The sequence below is a fragment of the Procambarus clarkii genome, unplaced genomic scaffold (assembly GCF_040958095.1).
Source record: "Procambarus clarkii isolate CNS0578487 unplaced genomic scaffold, FALCON_Pclarkii_2.0 HiC_scaffold_1080, whole genome shotgun sequence".
NCBI classification, from domain to species: domain Eukaryota; kingdom Metazoa; phylum Arthropoda; class Malacostraca; order Decapoda; family Cambaridae; genus Procambarus; species Procambarus clarkii.
Window position 1 is genome coordinate 17,746 of NW_027190112.1, and position 25,633 is coordinate 43,378.

At 44.6% G+C, this 25,633-nt stretch overlaps 1 protein-coding gene across 1 annotated transcript; it reads left to right on the forward strand.

Annotated features, from left to right (window-relative positions):
- The first annotated feature begins 47 nt into the window (after positions 1-47).
- On the forward strand, positions 48-24,494 carry LOC138362023 (beta-1,4-glucuronyltransferase 1-like). Its single transcript, XM_069320962.1, has 4 exons — positions 48-234; positions 7,875-8,074; positions 16,441-16,602; positions 24,210-24,494. The coding sequence occupies exons 1-4, from the start codon at positions 48-50 to the stop codon at positions 24,492-24,494; spliced, it is 834 nt and encodes a 277-aa protein (XP_069177063.1).
- The last annotated feature ends 1,139 nt before the right edge of the window (positions 24,495-25,633 follow it).

Sequence of the window (25,633 nt, forward strand, 5' to 3'; positions counted from 1 at the left end):
CTTGTAACTGCCGTCTCCTTGCTACCCAGATTCCCTCGAGGGAGGAGATGTTGCGCAGGCGGGTAAACTGCCAGGCGGGGGCCCCCAACCTGACCAACGTCAACACCTACAGGGCCCACAACAAGCTCCTCTACCCCATCAATGTGGCGAGGAATATCGCCAGGCTGGCCGCTCGCACCTACTTCGTCTTCCCAGCAGATGTGGAACTTTATCCCTCAGTCGACTTTATCCCAGGTGAGGCGTCTATACATTAATTAAATAACATTGATAACAACAGATACAGCGCCAACACCAGCATCAGCGGTGGTAATACCAGCAGCAACACTAGAATCAGCCATGATAATACCAGCAACAGTAGCAATGGCAGCAAGACATCATAAGAAAAGTTATAATTAGTCGGGTTCCTATCCTGGCCGGGGCGGATTGACTGGGCGCTAATCTTTAACTGTAGCCTCTGTTCACCCAGCAGTGAATGGGTACCTGGTTGTTAAACGAATTGGCGGGTCGTATTCCAGGGAAATTTAAAGGATTAAGGACTTACCCAAAACCCTATGCGTGCTAGTGGCTTGAAAAGAATGTAAGAATGTAAGATATATATATATATATATATATATATATATATATATATATATATATATATATATATATATATATATATATATATATATATATATATATATATATATATGTCGTACCTAGTAGCCAAAACGCACTTCTCGGCCTACTATGCAAGGCCCGATTTGCCTAATAGGCCGAGTGATTTTCTTTATTTTCAATAAATTGTTTCCAATTAGTTTATTTGAATTATTATTATTATTAAATTATATTAAGAACATAAATTATTGACATAATTGTGTTTGTTTAGGGTAGGTTAAGATAGGTTAGGTTAGGTAGGGTTGGTTAGGTTCGGTCGTATATCTATGCCAGTTTTAACTCAAATTTAAAATAAATTAACTCATACATATTGAAATTGTTAGCTTTATCATTTCATAAGAAAAAAATATTGAAAAATATATAAATTCAGGAAAACTTGGCTTATTAGGCAAATCGGGCCTTGCATAGTAGGCCGAGAAGTACGTTCTGGCTACGCTCTACGTTCTGGTGTGTGTGTGTGTGTGTGTGTGTGTATATATATCACGAAAATAAACACGTGATTAAAAATGTGACAGTGTCAGACCACAGAGGAAAATTAAAACAGGAATTTCCTTATTCCTGTTTCAATTTTCCTCCATGGTCTAACACTGTCATATATATATATATATATATATGTGACGGTAACGCGTTGGTGTTCGGCTGTTTAAGGCTAGGGGTATGGCCTCGTCACATAGTTATAAAAAAAAATAGAAAAAACTGGAACTTCGTCTGTGGTAAGGTAAGGAGAAGACACACAAAACACAAGTAAACTTTAACAATGAAATTTTAATTACGTTAAATAAATCAAAACATGGAAAAATGGACAAACAAATTCGTATAATAAAATCAATCAATCAAAAGAATAAGAATAATTAAATGACACAATGAAAAGTTACGTTAAGACAAAATAACAAGAAGTGCAATACAAAAATAAATGTGAGGTGCTGGAATATTGGCTTTAAGCTACCACCTCTCTCAGTACACGCTAACGTCTAGCCGGGAGAAGTGTTAACCGTGGAAGCACTGAATATTCTGAGGTCTGAGGTCGTGGCGACCCCAGACATCAAGTAGTATGGGGGGGGCGAGTGCAGTTGCAGCCAGACCGGCGACCAATCAGCGAGGAGCCGGCAGCGATCAACAGGTAGTTTGGCGGTTTGAGTCTGAACAGGTGTCCCTGGCTGCATACGTTTTGCGCTCTGGCAAACCTTGCTGGTGTTGTTGTCGTTGTTGGACATTTCTTCCATAGTAGTTATATATATTTGTTGCGACGTATTTGTGGAGAGAAGAGCAGGCTCAATCTCTTGAAGGAGATTATCGTCACAACTCTCCCCCGAAGCCTGCGGTTCTGGAAGAAGTACGTCGTTATGTGGTGGAGTATTAGATGGAGTTGCTTCTACTTCATAAACTCTGGAGAGATCATGGGCTAAGATGTTGTCAGACTCTTGGTATAGCGTGTCTCCAGGTTGAATTTCTGCAGGTAGCAAGCCCATAGTAGAAGACGTTGAGATGAGAAGTGGGCGTGCTGTAGGAGGTGTAGGGTGGTGTGGTCCGTATTGATGGTGGACCAAGCACTTTTCAGGTGTGGAGTGAAGTGCTGAAGTTTCAGGATGAGGAAGAGTAGCTCCTTGCCAATTGTTCCGTAGTTCCTTGTAGCAGTAGTCGCTGACAGGTGTATTCTTCTCGCCTCGTTGCTGCATCACGACACCACCAACGTCGGTACCCCTGGCGTCGACATGGAGGATGAAGGGCTTATCTGACGAGGTGAGAGTGGAATTAGAAGAGGGCAAAGGAGCACGATTATTATCCTGAAAGCATTTGGGAAGATCATTAAGGATTTCGGAATTAGAAAGCGCTGACTCCTTGTCAGTGCTTTCGGGAGGAGAAGCTGGGAAGGTCTCACTGTGGATGTAGGGTTCTGTGAAGGTAGAATAGTTAGTCAGGACAGTGGGAGGAGTACCATTATATTGCTTCAGGAGGTTGACGTGGCACAGCTGGGTCTTCCGCCGCCTATCTGGAGTCTCTATTACGTAGTTGTTATTATTCCTGCACTCTTTGACGCGGTAGGGTCCTGAAAATCTGTTTTGTAAAGGTGAACCTGGGATAGGGAAATAGGCAAGGACGAAGTCTCCCGGCTTGAATTTTCTTACTTTGCTGGTCTGGTCGTAATGAGTCTTCATTCTCACCTGGGCTTTCAATAGATTATCATGGGCAAAACGGTGGACTCTCTCTAGAATGTGTTGAAGGTTTTGAAGAAACTGGGGCACATTCTGATGCTCACTGAAGGTGGCATCTCGGAGAGAGTCTTTGAAAGCCTTAAAGGGAGTACGGCACTTACGGCCGTAGAGCATCTCATAAGGAGATACTCCTAGGGACTCATTGGGGAGACTTCTGAAAATACACATTATAAGGTCAATCTGCTTATCCCAATCCTTCGAGGTTTCACTACAAAACTTTTTCAAGAGTGCTTTGATGGTCTGATGACTACGTTCAAGAGAACCCTGTGAAGCAGGATGATAGGGGCTGGACAATACCTGTTTGATGTTGAACTCCTCCAGTGTCCTTTTGAAGAGATCACTGGTGAAGTTGGTACCACAGTCACTTTGAATCTCCCTGGGAAATCCGTATTGAGTGAAGATCTTCAATAGATGTTTGATAACCGTAGCAGCCGTGATGTTCTTCACTGGAACTGCTATGGGAAATCTGGTGGTAGGACACAGGATGGTTAGGATGTAGGCGTTACCTGAACTGGTCCGAGGTAAAGGACCAACACAGTCTATTATGAGTCTGTGGAAAGGTTCCGCAGGCACCTGTATGGGAATCAGTGGCGCTCTGGGAATGGAGATGTTCGGTTTGCCTGCCATCTGACATGTATGACACTGTTTTACGTACTGTTTGACGTTATTTACCATACCTGGCCAGTAGTAGTCTTGACGAATCCCATGGTAAGTCTTGTTGAAGCCGTAGTGGGAGAATGCTCCGTGGGCCAGGTGTAGAATAGTGGGCCGCAGCTGGTGGGAATCACAAGTTGTTCGATGTTGGCCCAGTCGTCCTCCTCCTTCAGTTTACTGGGTCTATATCTGCGGTAGAGCAAGTCGTTCTCTAGGAAGAACCCAGGAATACTGTCGGGTTGAGTCTCAGCCTGGAAAAACAATGGTGTTAAAGTAAGATCTTCCCTCTGCAACTTACGGAACTCCAACTTGGTCAGATGCGGGGGTAGTTTCTGAGGGTCTTGAGGGACAGCGGTAGCAGTAGAGTCAGCTGGCTGTGGACGTGCGGCTTGTGCACGGGTGGTCACGAGAACCGGAGGAGAAACTTCATCACTCTCTTGAACCTCTGCTGGAACATACTCTAGAATAGGGTTTATTGGCACAGAGTTACACACCTGGGGTTTGTCCATGACGATCAGGTTGGTCGGTTGCAGGTCTTCTGCCAAGTCGTTGCCTAGGAGAAGTTGCACTCCAGGCATGGGAAAAGGCTTTTCCCTGACGGCGACTTGGACTTCCCCGTTCACGTAGGGACAATCCAGGTGGACTCTGGCGAGAGGGTATGGAGTGGTAGCAGTGAGGTCAGTGATGAAGACAGTTTCTCCGGTGTAGGTGATGTTGGGCACAGCCGACTTCAAGATGATCGATTGTAGAGCCGCTGTGTCCCTCAAGATCTTCAATTTGAAACGTCCCTCCGGATTTGAACCGTTGGCAGAGACAGTTCCAGTATACAGGTGGTTACTGAAAAGAGAAAGATCATTAGCCTTAACACCAACATTCATCACAGGCTTACCGGACTTAGGAGGAGTGGGTTTGGGTCTTTGTTGGTCAGTGGTTCCCTTGTATTGAGACTTACCACACTTGTCTATGGTATGTCCATAGAGTCTACAATACTTGCAGTACAGTTGTGAACCAGCTTGATCGGGGCTCACCTTCTCGTAACTGTACCACGACTTCTTACTGGAGGATGGTTCGGGTGTCAGCCGGTGGATGAGGCTGTAAGTGTCAGCCGACTTAGCACACTTCAGGTAGTCGGTTTCTTCTTTATCTACTAAGTAGAGGCGGACAGGAGGCGGCACACGTCTCAAGAATTCTTCAACAAGCATCAGGTTGACGAGTTCTGTAAAAGTAGAGACATGTGCTGCTTCCAGCCATTTCATGAAATACCTCCGTTTCGTGTTAGCAAACTCAAGGAAGGTAGTGGTACTTGCCTTCAGGTGGTCACGGAATTTCCTTCTATAACTTTCGGTGGAAAGTAGGTAGGCGTCTAACACTGCTTGTTTCAGAGTGTAGTAGTCATTCTCAGACGCCGAAGTACTGAGTGTGACTGCAGCTCTACCTGTAAGATGGACTCTGAGAAGTGTGGCCCATTGGTCGACAGGCCAACTGAGTTCATTAGCAAGGGTTTCAAAGGTGGTGAAAAACACATCAACTTCTGCTTCTACAAAGGATGGCATTAACTTACTTGCATGTGATATATTAAAACTGACGGGAAGATTGGCAGTAGCTTGTTGGCGTTGAGTGAAGTGTGAAGTTTCCAAGGCGATTTCACGTTGACGACACTCTAGAGCCAGAGTCGCTTGTTGCTTGTCATGTTCGCGTTGTATTTCCAACTCGCGTTGTTTGGTTTCAAGCTGTACTCGTTCACGTTCACGGAGTAATGCGACCTCACGTTCGTGTTCTTCTCTCCTCAAAGCGGCCTCGCGTTCTTGTTCGTTTCTCCTCAAAGCAGCCTCGCGTTCTTGTTCGTCTCTCCTCAAAGTAGTTTCACGTTCTCTGAGGGTGATTTCTCGTTCTTGTTCTTCCCTACGTATGGCAGATGCTTCTCTTTGCTGCTCACGTTCAATCTTGGCCAGCTCTAGTTTGAGTTTCAGCGTTGCCAAGTCAGGTTTCTCTGCAATATAGTAAGTTTCATGAGTTTCAGAGTCGATCTTACCTTGCTCTAAATAGTAATCCAGCAACAGGTTGTGTAGGTCATTTTTGTTGGCTTGGTAGGGAACTTCTAATTGATACTCATGTGCAAGAGTTTGTAATTCAGTCTTCTTGGCACGACTTAAAGTCCCTATTTCACCTGCTGGATTTGTACGGAAAGCTTGGAGACGAAACATGGTGAAATTAGCAAATAAAGGTACACGAATATTCAATAGTGAATGTCAGAAACAGGACAACGTGGCAACTGGTACCTATCCTGTGAGATCTTTAACAATTAAAGTTAAGTAAAAGATGTTAAATGATTAAATTAAATCAAGGGCGCAGGAAATCTTGTACCCGGTACTCATGTAAGAGGATAAGGGCAAGAAAATCCTACTAACAAATGAAACAGAGTTTCGAAAACAAATGAAACAGTTAAATGCTTCAAAAGTAAAATTGGTAGTCCAAGGATGTAGGCATACCTTGCCACGTCTCTATAGGACATAAAGCAAGTTTTTCCCACTGAATTTAATATGATACTTACAGAATTAGCGAACTTTTGTGCTCTGAAAAAGTAAGCTAATTCCCTACCGTTGTATGTATCATCATCTCTGACTGACGTGTAGGGGTGCGAGGTGTCAACTGGTGACGAGAACTGCTGCTGAGGTCCCAATTCAGCAACTAAAGTTCGAGCTAGAGGAACTATGGCCCTCTTTGTCCTCCTACAGTCAGATTGCAGAAGATTGGGTACTCTTGACCCAGGGCAGACCACAGTACCAGGGTACCAATATGATGATCTGTCAAAATGAGAAATATTCAAGGGACATAGATGGTAAACACGAGTAATAACACGGAGGGAGAGATGACCAATTAAGAGTATGACTGCGGCCTACAGTCACCACGTAAACCAAAGTTGTCTCACCTTCACTATATGTTACTCTCGTAATGCACAATACACCGCACCTTATAAAAAATGAAATTGAATATGAAAAATAGTAAAGCTACGTTAACAAAGTTAAATACGCTTACCATAAATTACCACTTGGCACCAGTACCTGAGTGAAGCTCCTAGGACAGGCCCCCATATAACTTGTGACGGTAACGCGTTGGTGTTCGGCTGTTTAAGGCTAGGGGTATGGCCTCGTCACATAGTTATAAAAAAAATAGAAAAAACTGGAACTTCGTCTGTGGTAAGGTAAGGAGAAGACACACAAAACACAAGTAAACTTTAACAATGAAATTTTAATTACGTTAAATAAATCAAAACATGGAAAAATGGACAAACAAATTCGTATAATAAAATCAATCAATCAAAAGAATAAGAATAATTAAATGACACAATGAAAAGTTACGTTAAGACAAAATAACAAGAAGTGCAATACAAAAATAAATGTGAGGTGCTGGAATATTGGCTTTAAGCTACCACCTCTCTCAGTACACGCTAACGTCTAGCCGGGAGAAGTGTTAACCGTGGAAGCACTGAATATTCTGAGGTCTGAGGTCGTGGCGACCCCAGACATCAAGTAGTATGGGGGGGCGAGTGCAGTTGCAGCCAGACCGGCGACCAATCAGCGAGGAGCCGGCAGCGATCAACAGTAGTTTGGCGGTTTGAGTCTGAACAGGTGTCCCTGGCTGCATACGTTTTGCGCTCTGGCAAACCTTGCTGGTGTTGTTGTCGTTGTTGGACATTTCTTCCATAGTAGTTATATATATTTGTTGCGACGTATTTGTGGAGGGAAGAGCAGGCTCAATCTCTTGAAGGAGACTATCGTCACAATATATATATATATATATATATATATATATATATATATATATATATATATATATATATATATATATATATATATATATGTCGTACCTAGTAGCCAGAACGCACCTCTCGGCCTACTATGCAAGGCCCGATTTGCCTAATAAGCCAAATTTTCATGAAATAATTGGTTTTCTACTACCTAACCTACCTAACCTAACCTAACCAAACTTTTTCGGCTACCTAACCTAACCTAACCTATAAAGATAGGTTAGGTAGGGTTGGTTTGGTTCGGTCATATATCTACGTTTATTTTAACTCTAATAAAAAAAATTGACCTCATACATAATGAAATGGGTAGCTTTATCATTTCACAAGAAAAAAAATTGAGAAAATATATTAATTCATGAAAACCTGGCTTATTAGGCAAATCGGGCCTTGCATAGTAGGCTGAGAAGTGGATTCTGGCTACTAGGTACGACATATATATATATATATATATATATATATATATATATATATATATATATATATATATAATATATATATATATATATATAATATGAAGCATATAAAATGGTTTGAATCTGTTTCAGACTTCCTCACAATGTTGAAAAAACCTGATGTGTCAAATTCAACATTCCCGCGAGTGTTCGTGTTCTCTGTTTTCGAAGTCAAAGAGAATATCAGCATTCCAGAGACGAAGAATGAGCTGCTCGGTTTGCTCCACAAAGGTGACGCTGCTCCATTCCATAAGAATGTTTGTTCTGCTTGTCACAGTATACCTGGATCACAGGTGAGTACTAGGATATGAAGTGCTGTGAACTCACTCCATGTGTTAGGTAGGGAGTTTCTTTCGCAGGCTTCAAGTGTCCTGAAAAGGATGTACTAATGTAGTTTATCGATAGAAATGCATTTTTTGAGACAGCTCCGAAATATATGCTACGTTGGATATACCACGAATACACTGAGTAAACATCTCACACTTCATTTGCAAGTGGGAGGTCGGTCGGCTAGTAGGCTCTGCCATGTTAGAGTTACGTAACCTCCACGTGCAAGTTAGAAGCATGTAGTGATTTGGGTCAGTTTCAAGTATGTTGTGGATGGTCTCTAGGACCAGTGTTACACTAGAATAGGAAGTTTGAAGCCAGAGTCATGATTGGTATCTGAGTCTAGTGTAACCAGTTGGATGTGTTGTGTAAGTAGTCAGCCCATCAGATGTTGTGTCCATCATTCACTCGCTAAAAACCAAAACTGGGGAACATTAGTGAAATACCATGGATGGTTTCAAGACTGCCTCCCATGCCCTTGCACCACCCATAGCATTGCTGTTCAATAAATCCTTAGTGTCATACCTTCCCTGATATCCTTAAAAAAGCAAGAGTAACGCCAGTTCATAAAGGAGGTAACACGGCAGATATAAATAATTACAGACCCATATTGAATCTATCTATATTATCAAAAATATTTGAAAAAATTATTTACAAACAGCTATACTCCTCTCTCGTAAAATTCAATATGCTAAATCCCTGTCAATTGTGCTTCCGCTCCCAAGATAGTATCAATGATACAATTGTTAGTCTGCTTGACTTGATCTACTCAGCCCTTGACAAAAGTGAGTTTCCGATTGGACTCTTCATAGATCTTAGAAAGGCCTTTGATACTGTTAACCATAACTACCTTTTACTTAAACTCCACCATTATGGAATCCGTGGCCTTGATCTGAACTATATCCGATCCTATCTTAGTGACAGACACCAATATGTAGCCATCAATGATATAACCTCTCCTACACTACCACTAACTGTAGGGATGCCCAGAGCAGCATCCTAGGACCCCTTCTGTTTCTTATATACATCAATGATCTCCCTAATGTCTCTAACATGCTTGAACCTATACTGTTTGCTGATGATACTACTCTCATCTACTCTGACCCCAACCCACTCATGTTAAATAATGTTTTAAACAATGAATTCAAAAAGTCCACTTGTGGATGTCAACCAACAAACTCACATTAAACATAGAAAAGACCTACTATATCATATTTGGAAACAAATCAACAAATGCAATTCAACTTCAGATAGATAATGTAAACATTAGCAATAAAAATTATGGAAAGTTACTTGGCCTGTACTTATACAAGAGACTCAACTTCAGCACCATATACAACACATTATCAAAAAGGGTTCTAAAATAGTTGGTATACTCTCTAAGATCAGATATTATGTACCATACTCTGCTCTCCTCTCGTTCTAATATGCACTTATCTATTCCTATCTTACTTATGGTATCTGTGCTTGGGGTTCAACCTCTGCAAATTACCTCAAGCCCATCATCATCCAGCAAAAATCTTCTATCAGGACAATAACTAACTCTGCCTTCAGACAACACACAGCTCCCCAGTTCAAATCCCTAAACATGTTAAACATAAATTCACTCCATACATTCTCTTGTGTAAATTACGTTTATAAAACCCTTTTTCTAAGTGCAAACTCTGTTCTGAAACTCTTCCTGGACAGATGTAATAGAACACATGCCCACCACACCAGACATAAATATCTCTTTGATATCCCTAGAGTCAAACTTAACCTATGTAAACACTCTATGCAAATAAAGGGACCTAGTCTAAAGGGACCCAGGACTATATGCAACTGAAACTCACACCCTAAAAGTGACTCGAACCCATACTGCCAGGAGCAACGCAACGGGTATGTACAGGACGCCTTAATCCACTTGACCATCTCGACCAGACATAAGCAGGTGATAGCGGAAGCTATTTGAACCCCCCCCCCCCCCCCCCCCGCCAGCACCTGGATGGTAATCTTGGGCATAGCATTTTATCAAATCACCTCATTCTTTGGGGCACATGTGAGGAACACAAATGCGAACAAGTCTGAAAGGTCCCCAGGACTATATGCAACTGAAAACTCACACCCCAGAAGTGACTCGAACCCATACTGCCAGGAGCAACGCAACTGGTATGTACTGGATGCCTTAATCCACTTGACCATCTCGACCAGACATAAGGAGGTGATAGCCGAAGCTATTTGAAAGAACCTCCCGCCAACCCGGATGGTAATCTTGGGCATAGCATTTTATCAAATCACCTCATTCTTTGGGGCACACGTGAGGAACACAAATGCGAACAAACCTGAAAGGTCCCCAGGACTATACGCAACTGAAAATTCACACCCCAGAAGTGACTCGGACCCATACTGCCAGGAGCAACGCAACTGGTATGTACAGGACACCTTAATCCACTTGACCATCTCGACCGGACATAAGGAGGTGATAGCCGAAGCTATTTCAAAGACCCTCCCGCCAACCCGGATGGTAATCTTGGGCATTGCATTTTATCAAATCACCTCATTCTTTGGGGCACACGTGAGGAACACAAATGCGAACAAGCCTGAATGGTCCCCAGGACTATATGCAACTGAAAACTCAAACCCCAGAAGTGACTCGAACCCATACTGCCAGGAACAACGCAACTGGTATGTACAGGACGCCTCTATCCACTTGACCATCTCGACCGGACATAAGGAGGTGATAGCCGAAGCTATTTGAAAGACCCTCCCGCCAACCCGGATGGTAATCTTGGGCATAGCATTTTATCAAATCACCTCATTCTTTGGGGCACACGTGAGGAACACAAATGCGAACAAGCCCGAATGGTCCCCAGGACTATATGCAACTGAAAACTCACACCCCAGAAGTGACTCGAACCCATACTGCCAAGAACAACACAACTGGTATGTACAGGACGCCTTAATCCACTTGACCATCTCGACCGGACATAAGGAGGTGATAGCCGAAGCTATTTGAACCACCCCTCTGCCGGCACCCGGATGGTAATCTTGGGTATAGCATTTTATCAAATCACCTCATTCTTTGGGGCACACGTGAGGAACACAAATGCGAACAAGCCTGAATGGTCACCAGGACTATATGCAACTGAAAACTCACACCCCAGAAGTGACTCGAACCCATACTGCCAGGAGCAACGCCACTGGTATGTACAAGACATCTTAATCCACTTGACCATCTCGACCGGATATAAGGAGGTGATAGCCGAAGCTATTTGAAAGACCCTCCCGCCAACCCGGATGGTAATCTTGGGCATAGCATTTTATCAAATCACCTCATTCTTTGGGGCTCACGAGAGGAACACAAATGTGAACAAGTCTGAATGGTCCCCAGGACTATATGCAACTCAAAACTCACACCCCAGAAGTGACTCGAACCCATACTGCCAGGAGGAATGCAACTAGTATGTACAGGACGCCTTAATCCACTTGACCATCTCAACCGGACATAAGGAGGTGATAGGCGAAGTTATTTGAAAGACCCTCCCGCCAACCCGGATGGTAATCTTGGGCATAGCATTTTATCAAATCACCTCAGTCTTTGGGGCACACGTGAGGAACACAAATGCGAACAAGCCTGAATGGTCCCAGGACTATATACAACTGAAAACTCACACCCCAGAAGTGACTCGAACCCATACGGCCAGGAGCAAGGCAACTGGTATGTACAGGACGCCTTAATCCACTTGACCATCTCGACCGGACATAAAGAGGTGATAGCCAAAGCTATTTGAACCAGCCCCCCGCCGGCACCCGGATGGTAATCTTGGGCATAGCATTTTATCAAATCACCTCATTCTTTGAGGCACACATGAGGAACAGAGATGCGAACAAGCCTGAATGGTCCCCAGGACTATATGCAACTGAAAACTCACACCCCAGAAGTGACTCGAACCCATACTGCCAGGAGCAACGCAACTGGTTTGTACAAGACGCCTTAATCCACTTGACCATCTCGACCCGATATAAGGAGGTGATTGCCGAAGCTATTTGAACCACCACCCCCCCCCCCCCCCCGCCAGCACCCAGATGGTAATCTTGTGCATAGCATTTTATCAAATCAACTCATTCTTTGGGGCACACGTGAGGAACACAAATGCGAACAAGCCTTAATGGTCATATATGCAACTGAAAACTCACACCCCAGAAGTGACTCGAACCCATTCTGCCAGGAGCACTCTGCAACTGGTGTACAGGACACCTTAACCACTCGACCACGACCGGACAAAAGGTGATGGTAGCCGAGGCTAATTCTCCTTCATCTCGCTGGCACTCTGATGGTTGTCTTGGACATAGTATTTTATCAAGTCACCTCATTCTTTGGGGCACGCGTGAGGAACACAAATGCAAACAAGTGTGAATGGTCACCAGTCATATAGTAGTAGTAGTAGTAGGCATCCTTCAGTCTCGGGAGACTATGGAGTTGCGCCCTAGTTGTCTAATCCTGGTGCAGCATCTGGTGTGACTGATGAGGCCAATCCGAGAGTGGCAGTCCATCCCACACCGAGCACAAACGAAGTCCGATTCTGGTCCGTCTTCCTGGCTACCGGCTTTCCTTCTCTGTCTCTTAGCCTCCAATTCCTTGGCAAGTGACTCTTCGAACTTGGAGAGACCTCTTTGAACAGACTGCCTCCAGGCTGAACGGTCTGTAGCCAGTGTCTCCCATATAACAAGATCGACGTCCTTGGCTTTCAGGTCCCTTTTGCATACGTCTTTGTACCGTAGCTGGGGCTTGCCTGTTGGACGCTTTCCCTGCCTCAGCTCTCCGTACAGGAGATCCTTAGGGATCCTGCCGTCGCCCATTCGCACAACGTGCCCGAGCCAGCGCATTCGTCTCTGTTTCATCATTGTGTACATGCTGGTGATTCTTGCTCTCCCCAAGACGTTGTTGTTTGTCACCTTGTCCTGCCAGGTGATGTCCAAGATGTGTCTAAGGCTGCGCATGTGGTAGGCATTCAGCTGTCTTTCCTGACGGGCACGGAGTGTCCAAGACTCACTGCCATAAAGGAGAGTGCTCAGGACACAGGATCTGTAAACCTGAATCTTAGTATACTCAGTTAGCCTATTGTTGGCCCACACTCTCTTTGTCAGTCTGGACATGGTAGTAGATGCCTTACCGATGCGTTTGTTTAGCTCCGTATCAAGAGAGAGGGAGTCAGAGATTGTGGAGCCCAGGTACACGAAGTCGTGAACGACTTCCAGTTTGGAATCAGAGATGCCGATGTCAGGTGGGGAGTCCACTCCTTGTCCCATGACTTGTGTTTTCTTCAGACCGATGGTGAGTCCGAAAGCCTGAGAGGCCTCGCTGAAGCGGGTTATGAGCCGTTGGAGGTCTTCAGCTGAGTGGGCAGTGACTGCTGCGTCGTCGGCAAAAAGGAAGTCGCACAGACACCTCAGCCGAACCTTCGTCTTGGCTCTCAGCCTGGCGAGGTTAAAGAGCATTCCATCCGACCTGGTCCGGAGGTAAATGCCTTCCGTGACAGATCCGAAGGCGTGCCGCAGCATAACTGCGAAGAAAATCCCGAATAGGGTTGGAGCCAGTACGCAGCCCTGCTTTACTCCACTTCGGATGTCAAAGGCGTCTGATGTTAGGCCATCAAAGACCACGGTGCCCCTCATGTTCTCATGGAAAGATCTGATGATGCTGAGGAGCCTGGGTGGGCATCCGATCTTGGGGAGGATCTTGAACAGGCCATCCCTGCTGACGAGGTCGAAGGCCTTCGTCAGATCTATGAAGGCTACGAAGAGTGGCTGCTTCTGTTCCCTGCATTTCTCCTGTAGTTGTCTGAGGGAAAAGACCATGTCGATGGTGGACCTGCCAGCTCTGAATCCGCATTGTGATTCCAGTCATATACGCATCTGAAAACTCACACCCCAGAAGTGACTTGAACCCATACTGCCAGGAGCACTCTGCAAATAGTGTACAGGACACCTTAACCACTCGACCATCACGACCGGACAAAAGATGATGATAGCCGAGGCTAATTCTCCATCATCCCGCAGGCACTCTGAAGGTAATCTTGGGCATAGTTTTTTATCAAATCACCTCATTCTTTGGGGCACACGTGTGGAACACAAATGCGAACAAGCCTGCATCTGCTACAACATTAACATATATTCCAAAAAGCATCCCGCCGCAAAACAATAGCCAAACTCTCAAATCTAAGTCAATAATACTCCAGAAACTATTCTAACATGTCATTATATCCTCTTTTTTATATCTTCGTCTCTCCAAGGAGGAAACACATCACTTTCACCTACGGTCATTAAGGCTGTCTATGAATACCCAAGAGAAGATAACCAAGTTCGCCTGCCTCATCCAGCAAAAAACACCAACAACTAAATTTGTAACAAAAACATATTGAAAACTTCCAACATCAGAGCACAAATCAAAATGTAAAATTTAACAAGGAAATACAGCAGGCACTATTCGAGTCATCCCCAGCCATGAAGAAATGTCTTCACACAATTCTGCCACAGCAGAAGCTCTACAGAACAGACACTCACACTCGTACGAAACAATATCATACCATGAGCATATGACACCAGATTAGACCCATTAGTTGTTGGCGAACCTGAAATCTATAATGACACCTATTATTTTCCACCTAGGTTACCAGGTGGCTTTACAAGAAAAAATGCCAACATGTCAAGCAATGGCTAAGCCCGGTACTTGGTGATGCTGCACGAGGTCTTCTTACGGAACTCATAAGACTTGTCAACACGTTCATAATGGTATACCAGAGGTCATCAACCCACTTTTTATTTTTTGGTGCTTACCGCTGTACACTTAATAAGATAGACGGGGCCATGCCAATCACGGTTGGCAACATTATCTTACGCTTCGTTGTTCAGGCATTATCAACCAACAAGCGGCTCAATTGGTGAAGCCAAATCAACTTCAATTGGTGGTCCACAAGATTGTGAAGCTGCCGCTCGTTCAGAACGAGCATACATCGGCAACATCTCTGACCGAAAGTCTCTAATCAAACTGGACTTTATAAATGCCTTCAACACGGTCCGAAGAGATGCAGTGCTCCGTGTTGTATATTGCCACTTCCGTCCTCTTTGCCCATTCATTCTATCGTGCTACAGTAGTGAATCAAAGTTATTCTCTGGCAAACATGAAATCAGATCAAGAGAAGGTGTCCAGCAAGGGGATTTCTTAAAAGAAATCACCAAAAGTTTGTAACTGTTCTTGGACGATTGCAGATCGTCCAGGAACAGTTACAAACTTTTGGTAGTTTCTATTAAGAAAATCGTGTTAGAAATAGCTGTCAACCTTCCCCTTAATGACTGTCAGATTAAACAAGAAACTCTTCCAGTCAGACTCGGTGGCCTTGGTGTCCATATTGTTACCCAAATTGCTGTTTCATCCTTCCTGTCTCTCCCTTCAGCATCAGATGACCTGATGATGGAAATTTTACCTGATAATTTAGGTGACTTACAGTAATACATGACACATACTGAACAGAATGCATCACTAATTGGGATATCCTGGCAACCACAGCAATCAGACCAACACTACCAAAAATCAACAAACTATCCACCTGGAACAGCCCCATCGTGGACAAAGAGACTACAACTTTGCTGGAGACAACAACAATACCCAGCAACATGCTCACCTCTCAACCATATATGCTCCCCATGCAGTGGATTTCCTTTTGGCATTCCCTATGTGACAGGTATACATTTCTTGATCTGCAGTGGCTTTGTATTGCAGCTGCCTTGCTGTTCTAATCCACACTCTATGTAAGTGTGTTTGTGGCAAAGCAGATGTGGAGCCATCATCAAGTAGAGCCTTTCCTCTGCCCAGCGTCCAGTAGGGAGAGAGCCTCGTCTTCTAATATCCCATCACTTTTCTGACTTTGCTGGTCAACTGGATGGAATCACACTACACCTGTGGAGGAATGGCAGACAACTGGTGTGGGACTGTACTCGTAGACCGTCCTTGGCAGCCACATAAACATTACCCTCTCTGTTGGTCAAGCTGCGGCCACACACATGTTTTGTGTGTGTGTGTGTGTGTGTGTGTGTGTGTGTGTGGTGTGTGTGTGTGTGTGTGTGTGTGTGTGTGTGTGTGTGATGCTGGTCGGCAACCTGTCAACAATTGCTGGAAAAGTTGTCAATAGTCTTTTTAAGTGCTATAGTAGCATCATTTTTTTGCTTTTTAATATCAGCAGTCTTCACCAAAACATTTAATCGTTAAATAATCCACATCTCATTGAATCATGTTTAAAAAAACGCATTAATGTAAAGTAATTCATATAAATATTCAAACTACATTTTCTGGAAGGAGTGGTTGGAGGCCCCAGTGAAGCCAGGCATGACTGTATTCCAAATTGGTAAACGAACGCCGCCCTTCCAGTCCTGGGAGCCTTTCTTCGTGGGCACCAACCTCGACCCTCTCTATGATGAGAGACTCACCTGGGAAGGCAAGAGTGACAAAATGACTCAGGTTAGTACAAATTATGCCACTCTCTTTTCCCTCTCTGTCTCTCACTCCTTTTTGTCTCTCACTCTTTTCTGTATGTCTCTCTCTCTCTCTCTCTCTCCTCTCTCTCTCTCTCTCTCTCTCTCTCTCTCTCTCTCCTTCTCTCTCTCTCTCTCTCTCTCTCTCTCTCTCTCTCTCTGTCTCTCTCTCTCTCTCTCTCTGTCTCTCTCTCTCCTCTCTCTCTCTCTCTCTCTCTCTCTCTCTCTCTCTCTCTCTCTCTCTCTCTCTCTCTCTCTCTCTCTCTCTCTCTCTCTCTCTCTGTCTCTCTCTCTCTGTCTCTCTCTCTCTCTCTCTCTCTCTCTCTCTCTCTCTCTCTCTCTCTCTCTCTCTCTCTCTCTCTCTCTCTCTCGCTCTCTCTCTCTCTCTCTCTCTCTCTCCTCTCTCTCTCTCTCTCTCTCTCTCTCTCTCTCTCTCTCACTGTCTCTCTCTCTCTCCTCAGGACTAGAATAAACTTTGTGTATGTTCACTGAGAAGTTGGGTACACTTCAAGGCGTATATATATATATATCTTTCAAATGAGAAAGATTTCTTGAGCACTGATAATGAACACGAGCTGAGAGTTCTCTGTGTTTATGCAACCTTCCTTCATCTGGCGTCCGTAACTCCTTGTCCCTCATGGACAATCTTCCATAAAATACTTTGCCAGACTTCGTCATCATGAACTAGTTAATTAAATATTATAAAAAAATCATTACACTACGAAATAAGGTCGAATTACTCCCAGGTTATTTGCCACAGATTATTTCAAGCAGTTATTAATTTTCTCTCGTTGAGTCACTCCGTAAGAAATGCAACTGTTTAGTCTACCCAGTAACACAGACTCGAGTGACAGACTTTATTATCAAGACCGAGGCACAGAAAATGTCAGTTTATTCTGCCATATTTCTTGCTAATATATTGTATTTTTTTTAACGATTGCGTAAAGAATGTGACGTATTACGAGAGAGGCTGGATCGCGTCTGAATTAATTAAGAAAGGATATTTATATTACTATTAACTGAAATGAACTGAACTGATTATCTTTGTATTAAATGTGCTGATAAATTAAAAGACTTAAAGTGCCAGTTGCACTCTTATCTTCACCGTTCCCTCATACAAAGGGGTGAATCCTCTTCTCCCTCATCACTGGCATCTTACCTCGGGTGTCGTTGGCTTCCTCGCTTCCTACTCTTACGAAAGCCACGTTACCACCGTGCTTGGGTCGGCCACATTCTCGAGCACAGAGTCCCCGACCTCCACAATTAAAGCATCGGCCGCCTCCCTGGGCGACCCACTACCAGTCACCCTGGTAGCACCAACGGCAGACGTACCCTGGGTCCTCTTTGAACTCCCCGTCGTCGGTTCTCTGGCAGTAGCTCCTGCTACAGAGTTAGGTCCGCCACTCACACATTGGGGCCTCCTCCCAGCGTCCCTCGAGCTCCTGAACCGGGGGTTCACTTCACTGGGTAAGCTCTTGAGAGAGCCCCGCCCGTCCTCGCTCTTCCTGAACTCTTGAAGTTCCCTCCAAACCATGGGTAAGGCGAGTGTCAGGGCGGTCCCTCCCTACGGAGATGTAGTGCCTCGTTGACCAGACCACACACTAGAAGGTGAAGGGACGACGATGTTTCGGTTTCTTCGACGACACAATCGACTTGAGAATGGTCCAGGACGGACCGAAACCTCGTCGTCCCTTCACCTTCTAGTGTGTGATCTGGTCAACATACTTTTGCCACGTTATTGTGACTCATCGCCTGCATGTAGTGCCTCCTCCAGCATGTCGGCTCTGTCCACGGCAGCTTTAAGGTCCTTAATTCCTGCCTCTTTCACTCTGACCTTGAGTTCTGGATGGAGCATCGACATGAACTTTTCCATCACAATCAATTACTTCAGGTCCTCCATCGTTTCCACCTCTTCGGCTTTCAGCCACCTGAGAAACTTACGCTCCATGCCACAAGCAGTCTCAGCATACGACCTCCCCGATGCTCTTTTGCACTCACGAAAACGTTTCCGGTAGACCTCCGGAGTCAGTCTGTATGAGTGGAGCACCGCCTTCGTGATTGTGTCGTACCTGGCGCACTCCTCAGTGTCTAACATGTTATAAGCCTCTCTCGCTTCACCGTTCAGTCTGCTCTGCACCAACGCATACCAATCCTCTTCCGGCCATTTCTTCAATGTTGCTATCCTCTTGAAATGGTTGAAGAAAGCCTCGGCCTCTAGAGATTCAAAGGTTGGTAGGTCGTGCTTCCTTGCCTTGAGGTCGTCCCGGCGTGCAGGTACCGAGACTAGCCCGTGTTCAACACGTCTCAGCTCGACCTCCTTGTTCACTTCTACCTCGGCTCGGCGCATCTGGAGCTGAACCTTACGTCGCTGCTGTGCCTCTCTCTCTTCTTGCTGCAACTGTGCCTCTCTCTCTGGTCCCTTATATTGCTGCTGCGCCTCCCTCTCCTGCTCCTCATGCTGTGGCTGTGCCTCTCTCTCTCGCCCCTCAAGTGTTAGGGGCATAAGCCCCCTTACCTGCAAATCTTATAAATGATAATTTCTCCATAAATAAGTAATCTATTTAGTAGCCTCTTATATCAAATGACTCCTTGCATCTCAGGAGTGAACCTGCAAGGTACGAGAATATGACTCTTAACACTGGCATTGGGGAGAAATAAGGAGAGGGCACCGTAACATTGCTGAGTATAGAAGTGCATTGTATTACCACCTTCCTCTGGTGAGGAAGGTGGTAATACATTGACGTACACTCTTTCCATGCATGAAGCCATATATCTAGGGATACAACACGTTACTAATTCTGTAAAGAAGACGGTAACTCCAGTCTCCCCGGGTGATGTAGCTTTGCCTTTATGTAGAGCAGAGTCTACATCCTCTTCAGTAAAAAAACATGTCAGTCATCCTCTTGATGAAGCATTAAGTCAAGGAGCCTTACTCTATCAGCATATCTATTATTTAACTCATTCTGTGTGAGTAGAGGAAGCCTGTCAAAGCTGGAAATTGTGGCCCAAGCATCAATAAGCTCATTTGCTCTGTGCAGATGATTAGGGTGCGAGATCTCTGCAGCTTTTTTCCCTTTAATCTTGTTTATATCCTTCCATGCCCGGCTTATTTGCGTGTGGGAATTGAGATCGATGACAAAAGTTTCCCAGTCTGTCTGCCTCAGCTCTACCATACGTAGAGCTTAAGCATTTCAGCAGTGCGGGTCCTTCTATAAGTTAGTCCAATTCTTCTGGCAGTGCGTTTTACTGTATATAATTTGGAATCATTATAATAGGCAAAAGCGTAATTTGGGTTACGTGGCCTGGACGATGGATTAAGTGATTCTATAAACTGTTCGATAGTACCTGTGAGTTCATTGTTAAAATCTTCAACTGAAGAAGGCTCAGATGAACTGTACCATTCTGACTCATAAGCAACAAAATTGTTGCTTTTGTGTTAAATAGAGCTTCCGTCTATTTAAGCTTTGCTTAAATAGACGCCATATCTGACACTATTAAAGAGACGCAGACGGTGTGGGAGACGTTGAAACCGAGACATAGATCAAGAATACCTCCATAGATATGCGTCGGTTTAAGGCCACCCACAATCTGTGCATCATTGTGACTACCTAATAGTGACAACAGTTGGTTGCCGTTACGATTACTGAGCTATGAATTACCAATATTCCTAAGTCTAGCGTTATAATCACCTGTAATGATGGTAGGCTCAGTCTGAATACAGATAGGAAGGTCAGTATAATTAAACTTATTACTAGGAGCATACAGGTTAAAGATATTGAGAGCAGAGTTCCCCACGTAGATCCTCACACCATGATACTGAAGCCCTTTGGTTGACTTGGCTGGGAGTGGCTGGTGAGGAAGGGACTTCTTAACATACAAAATACAAGAGTGACTGGATTTAAGGTTATAGACAGCAAAGGAGAGTAATTTAGGGGGGTGGAGACCTGGTGGGAACTCTGCACTCCAGAAGGCAGACGACATCAATGGGCTCGGTCGTCACTTTGTGGTGATCAGGAAGTCTTTTCCTGAGTGATGCTATGTTCCAACTGAGGATACGAAGCACCGATGTATTGGGGGAGTTTGTGGAGGGATCCATACTTGATATCTAATTTTTAGTCCACAAGAGCTTATATGTGTGTTTGTGTAATTTACTGTCCCTTTGCTTTGCTTTGTATCACTCCTGGTATCCCTCTAAGTTCTGTGATGCAGCTGGCTGCAAGGCAATACAGCTGCAATACACTGTCTCTGGTATGAATTTTTTGACTATGAATTCTGTGCGAGATTTATGAATTCATATTTATTTATGAATTCTATTTATGAATTCTGTTTTAAGGGATTTGGAAGCACTGTTTTTAAAAGGCTTTCCAGTTCCGCAAGTTCTAGTTGTGATATATCAAACCCACTAGCTAGACGAGTGGTGGTATTTAAGTCACCAGGTGTGTGAGTCTCGCTCACTGTACTGCTCTCAGTCCTGGCTGCTGACTGTGGGTTACTGTCCAGGTCACTATACTCATATACTCACTATGTTCTTCGCGATGACAACGACAGCGCTGCTGTTCTTCCTTCAGCATCTGCTCATACGTCTGTTTAACTGTTACCATAGCTGCTTCATGCTGATGGCGAATCTCTTCTAACTCAAGTCCCCGAGTGTGCTCAACAGGTCTGGAGAGCATTTACCACACAGACAAACGTTTCACAGACAAATCACCGAGAGCAACACAAGGTTTCGCTTGACACAAATAGTAGAGATTTTATACTTTCAGTCGGCTAGCGTTGACACATTCACTTCCAATACATATTTCCTTAAATTAACAGGTGGATGAGGCTGTATTAGCTACACGGACTCAGGCATGGCATAGCTGGGCTGGTGGAAGGCATAGATGGCAGTCTTCTCCCACAAGCACTCCCACATGTGTCAGGTTTATTGTTTGACATAACAGCGTGCAGGTACACGTGAGGTACACTTGAGACGCACAGGTTGTAGGGCGCTTCATGTGATGGCTCGGAGCATGAAGGTGGACTCTTGATGTAGTGACTCGGAGCATGAAGGTGGACTCTTGATGTAGTGACTCGGAGCATGAAGGTGGACTCTTGATGTGGTGGCTAGGAGCGCGGTTCTATCGTAGTTTCTCACCTTAGACTCCAAATCAAGTAAATAACGTGGTTGTCTTTCTGAAACTATCGGCATTTGACTTGGATTCGCACATAGTGAGATTAACTGCTTTATGAGCTTCTAGAGGTTATCGATACTAATTGGGTCATTATTAATTTGATGCACGTTGTGATGCACAATCCCCTTTTCAGAACTGATGACCAGAAAGAACTCCAGTTAATACCCATAAACGGCCCAGCGCTCCTGGACAGAGTGGAGGGACCTGGAACCCGACCTCAGGTAGGGTTCCCACTCCTAGTACTCACTGACTATTACTCGAATCCATACTACTCTAATTCATGCTTGTCTATGCCTGTTATACCTGAAAGGGATGAAAGCTTCGCATCTCCTTCGTCCACTGTCTCTTCCAGATGAGACCGCAAGGCAGGGTCTTGTGCTGGTGATGGTACTGAGGGAGCTATAATGCCTGACCTTCTGGCCTGGAGTCTGATGTTTTGACCCGTCGCCAAGTCTGCCACCACCTTTGTGTAATCTTGAGGCTCGAACTGTGAAGCGGCCTTGTAGTGAACTCCCCAAAATCCATCCCACAGTGATAATGTCTCCGTTGACCCTATGTGTCAGATTAGAAACAATCAGCTCTTTAGGCCTCGGTAGGTGGTAGAGATATGGAACACAGATGACTGAAACACAAATTTTTGTCAAATTTACTCAAACTAAAGCTGTAATGCAAAATTTGAACAGAATCCTGGTCACTGAGGCCGAAGTAAAGAAAAGCATTTATCAAAATCAGACAATTAACAGCGAAGTACTTAACTAAATAAGCTCCAACAAAAGACTACTGCTGACAGGTGAAGTATATGTCCACCTTCTGCACTGGTTGGAGGTTCACCGTAAGGGATCCTTTCAGTCCCTCGGCCTCAACCTGGTGAGGAAATATTCATCCATCATAATCAACTTGCCCCTTGTAATAACCAATTATCTGTGTCTAGCAACGTCCACAACTACTACGTGACTGAGTGATCCTCATTTAGTCAATTGCCTGCTCCTTGTGGATGGTCCCATGATACTGGGCTCTTCTGTATAAGTTTTTCTGTAATAAACTTTCCAACCATCCGCCGATATCTGAGAGCATGATACTTGTGTGACTCACTCGAGCGAATCGGTATGCCAGGCGTACCAAACACGTCTTCTTTTCCAGTCTACATCGGTGTGAGGGTATTTATTTTTTATTGTTTTCTTCCTACAACAACCTGCAATTGCATGGGACTGCACCAACACCGGTGGTGGTCACACTGCATGAGGTCACGTTGCAGAGAATAACAACAGGCGAGAGCAACTGCCGAGGTCCACTGTATCTCAGGTGTCAAGGTGTGGGGCTTGCAACTGCCAGGGCCCCCTGGTGGACACACCAGATGTAAGGTTCTGGTCAACTCTCATCACCAACCCAGCATACTAGGTCACCGTCGTTAGTCCCTCAACTGCTTAAGCAATCTAGTAAATAAACTAATGAATTATCACACCGAATTTGTATTCATTAGTTGAGGCTATGGGGTCTTGATACCCTGAGCCAACCCAATTAAAACAAGTAGCAATAATTTTAATAACAGAAAATAATGGGCAGTACTCAGAAAAAGGGATGACGGAAAGACACGTGTACAGCAAAATAAATTGGTTCAATAAACTTACTCATTAATACACTTTGACATGAAGCTACATTACGTTAATCTAAAGTGTTGCTTTCAACAGCTAAACAATACCATTGGCAGCAAAACACGGTCCTATCACTCTAAATGGTAAGAATGAGACCTCATTTACACTTTACTGGACTAGATGATCACAACCATGCACTGACATGTGTTTACTCACCCACACATGACGGTCACCCTTGAATGGCGTGTCACCCTTGAGAGGTGTGTCACCCGTGAGAGGCGTGTTACACTCGAAGTGTCATCACTGTATATTTATGCACTGCGAGGGAGCTCAAGCTAGTAATAAAAGCTTTGTTGTTACTTACAATATCCTGTAAATAAACTACTAATGACACAAAGTTTGGTCAAATAAATTTCAGGTATTAGACGTTCACATTAAAATACACAAAACGTAGGGGAAGATAAGAGCAACAATCCTTGAGATATCCACATTAAAGTGAGTTTCAGTTTGCTACAAGAAGTTCTTATGGTTCCGGGATTCCTAGTGATCCAAACAGTGCAATCACATACATGTTTGCATCAGTTTTGTTTGTTTCTACTTCTTCACCTTTTCTGCTTCAAGTAACGTTAGATACGCACTTGAAGAAGTCTAATAGCCCAAATAAAACTGAAATTAGCAACAATCTGAATGTGGACAATTTCAAGGAACAACAAGAAGGTAAAGTCACTTATGTAAATATATACAGCAATAATAGTTCCTTACCACGAATATATATACTTCATGACCTTGTGATGCCTTTAACCTTTGTCTCCTCCTGCCCACCCCACCAGGCATACATCATGTGCCTGCACGACTACGAGTTCCACGTGCTGGACAACGCCTTCCTCGTGCACCGGCCGGGCATCAAGGTGTACCGCACGGAGCCTGCCAGAGGGGCAGTTTGTGGGCCCCCAGAACATCTTAATCCACAACAAGATCCAGCATCAATACGATGTCCTCTTCGGCTCCGGCAAAAATTGTTCTATATGACAACAGAGTTGGAGAGACAGAGTGACATTACTAGTAGTGTATGGAGTGATGTTCTCAATAGTGTATGGATGTGCCATTATCAATAGTGTATGGAGTGACTTTGTCAATAGTGTATGCATGTGAGGCTCATGTGCTATAACAGATTATTCTCACATTTGTAGAAGCATTTCAGGAGTGTATTTTATGTGAAATAAAAGTTTTTATTGTCTTTTTATATTTTGTTTTATTGTGTCTGATCAGGGATGTCTGTAGATAGCGGGACTGCGGCAGGAGCACTGCCGTCTCCAACCAAGACGTTTTCTAGAGCAAAACTATGCTTCTAATGCACGAATCAATATTGATTGTGTCATGTGACACTGAGCACCTCACAGTGTCATGTGACACTGAGCACCTCACAAGTGTCATGTGACACTGAGCACCTCACAGTGTCATGTGACACCTGAGCACCTCACAGTGTCATGTGACTCTGAGCACCTCACAGTGTTATGTGACTCTGAACACCTCACAGTGTCATGTGACTCTGAGCACCTCACAGTGTCATGGGACACTGAGCACCTCACAGTGCCATGGGACACTGATCACCTCACAGTGTCATGTGACTCTGAGCACTTCACAGTGTCATGTGACTCTGAGCACCTCACAGTGTCATGTGACTCTGAGCACCTCACAGCATCATGGGACACTGAGCACCTCACAGCATCATGGGACACTGAGCACCTCACTGCGTCATGGGACACTGAGCACCTCACAGCGTCATGGGACACTGAGCACCTCACTGCGTCATGGGACACTGAGCACCTCACAGCATCATGGGACACTGAGCACCTCACTGCGTCATGGGACACTGAGCACATCACAGCGTCATGGCGCTGAGCACCTCACAGCATCATGGGACACTGAGCACTTCACAGCGTCATGGGACACTGAGCACCTCACAGCATCATGGGACACATGAGCACCTCACAGCATCATGGGACACTGAGCACCTCACAGCGTTATGGCACTGAGCACCTCACAGCATCATGTGACATCGAGCACCTCACAATGTCATGTGACACTGAGCACCTCACAGCGTCATGGAACACTGAGCACCTCACAATGTCATGTGACACTGAGCACCTCAAAGCATCATGTGACACTGAGCACCGCACAATGTCATGTGACACTGAGCACCTCAAAGCATCATGTGACACTGAGCACCTAACACGGTCATGTGAAACTGAGC

Bases quoted from the DNA above. Each gene is read 5' to 3' on its own strand.
- LOC138362023 (XM_069320962.1), top strand. From the start codon at position 48: ATGTTGCGCAGGCGGGTAAACTGCCAGGCGGGGGCCCCCAACCTGACC. The intron at 235-7,874 runs GTGAGGCGTCTA...AATCTGTTTCAG, and splicing joins CTCAGTCGACTTTATCCCAG to ACTTCCTCACAATGTTGAAA. The intron at 16,603-24,209 runs GTTAGTACAAAT...CCACCCCACCAG, and splicing joins AGAGTGACAAAATGACTCAG to GCATACATCATGTGCCTGCA.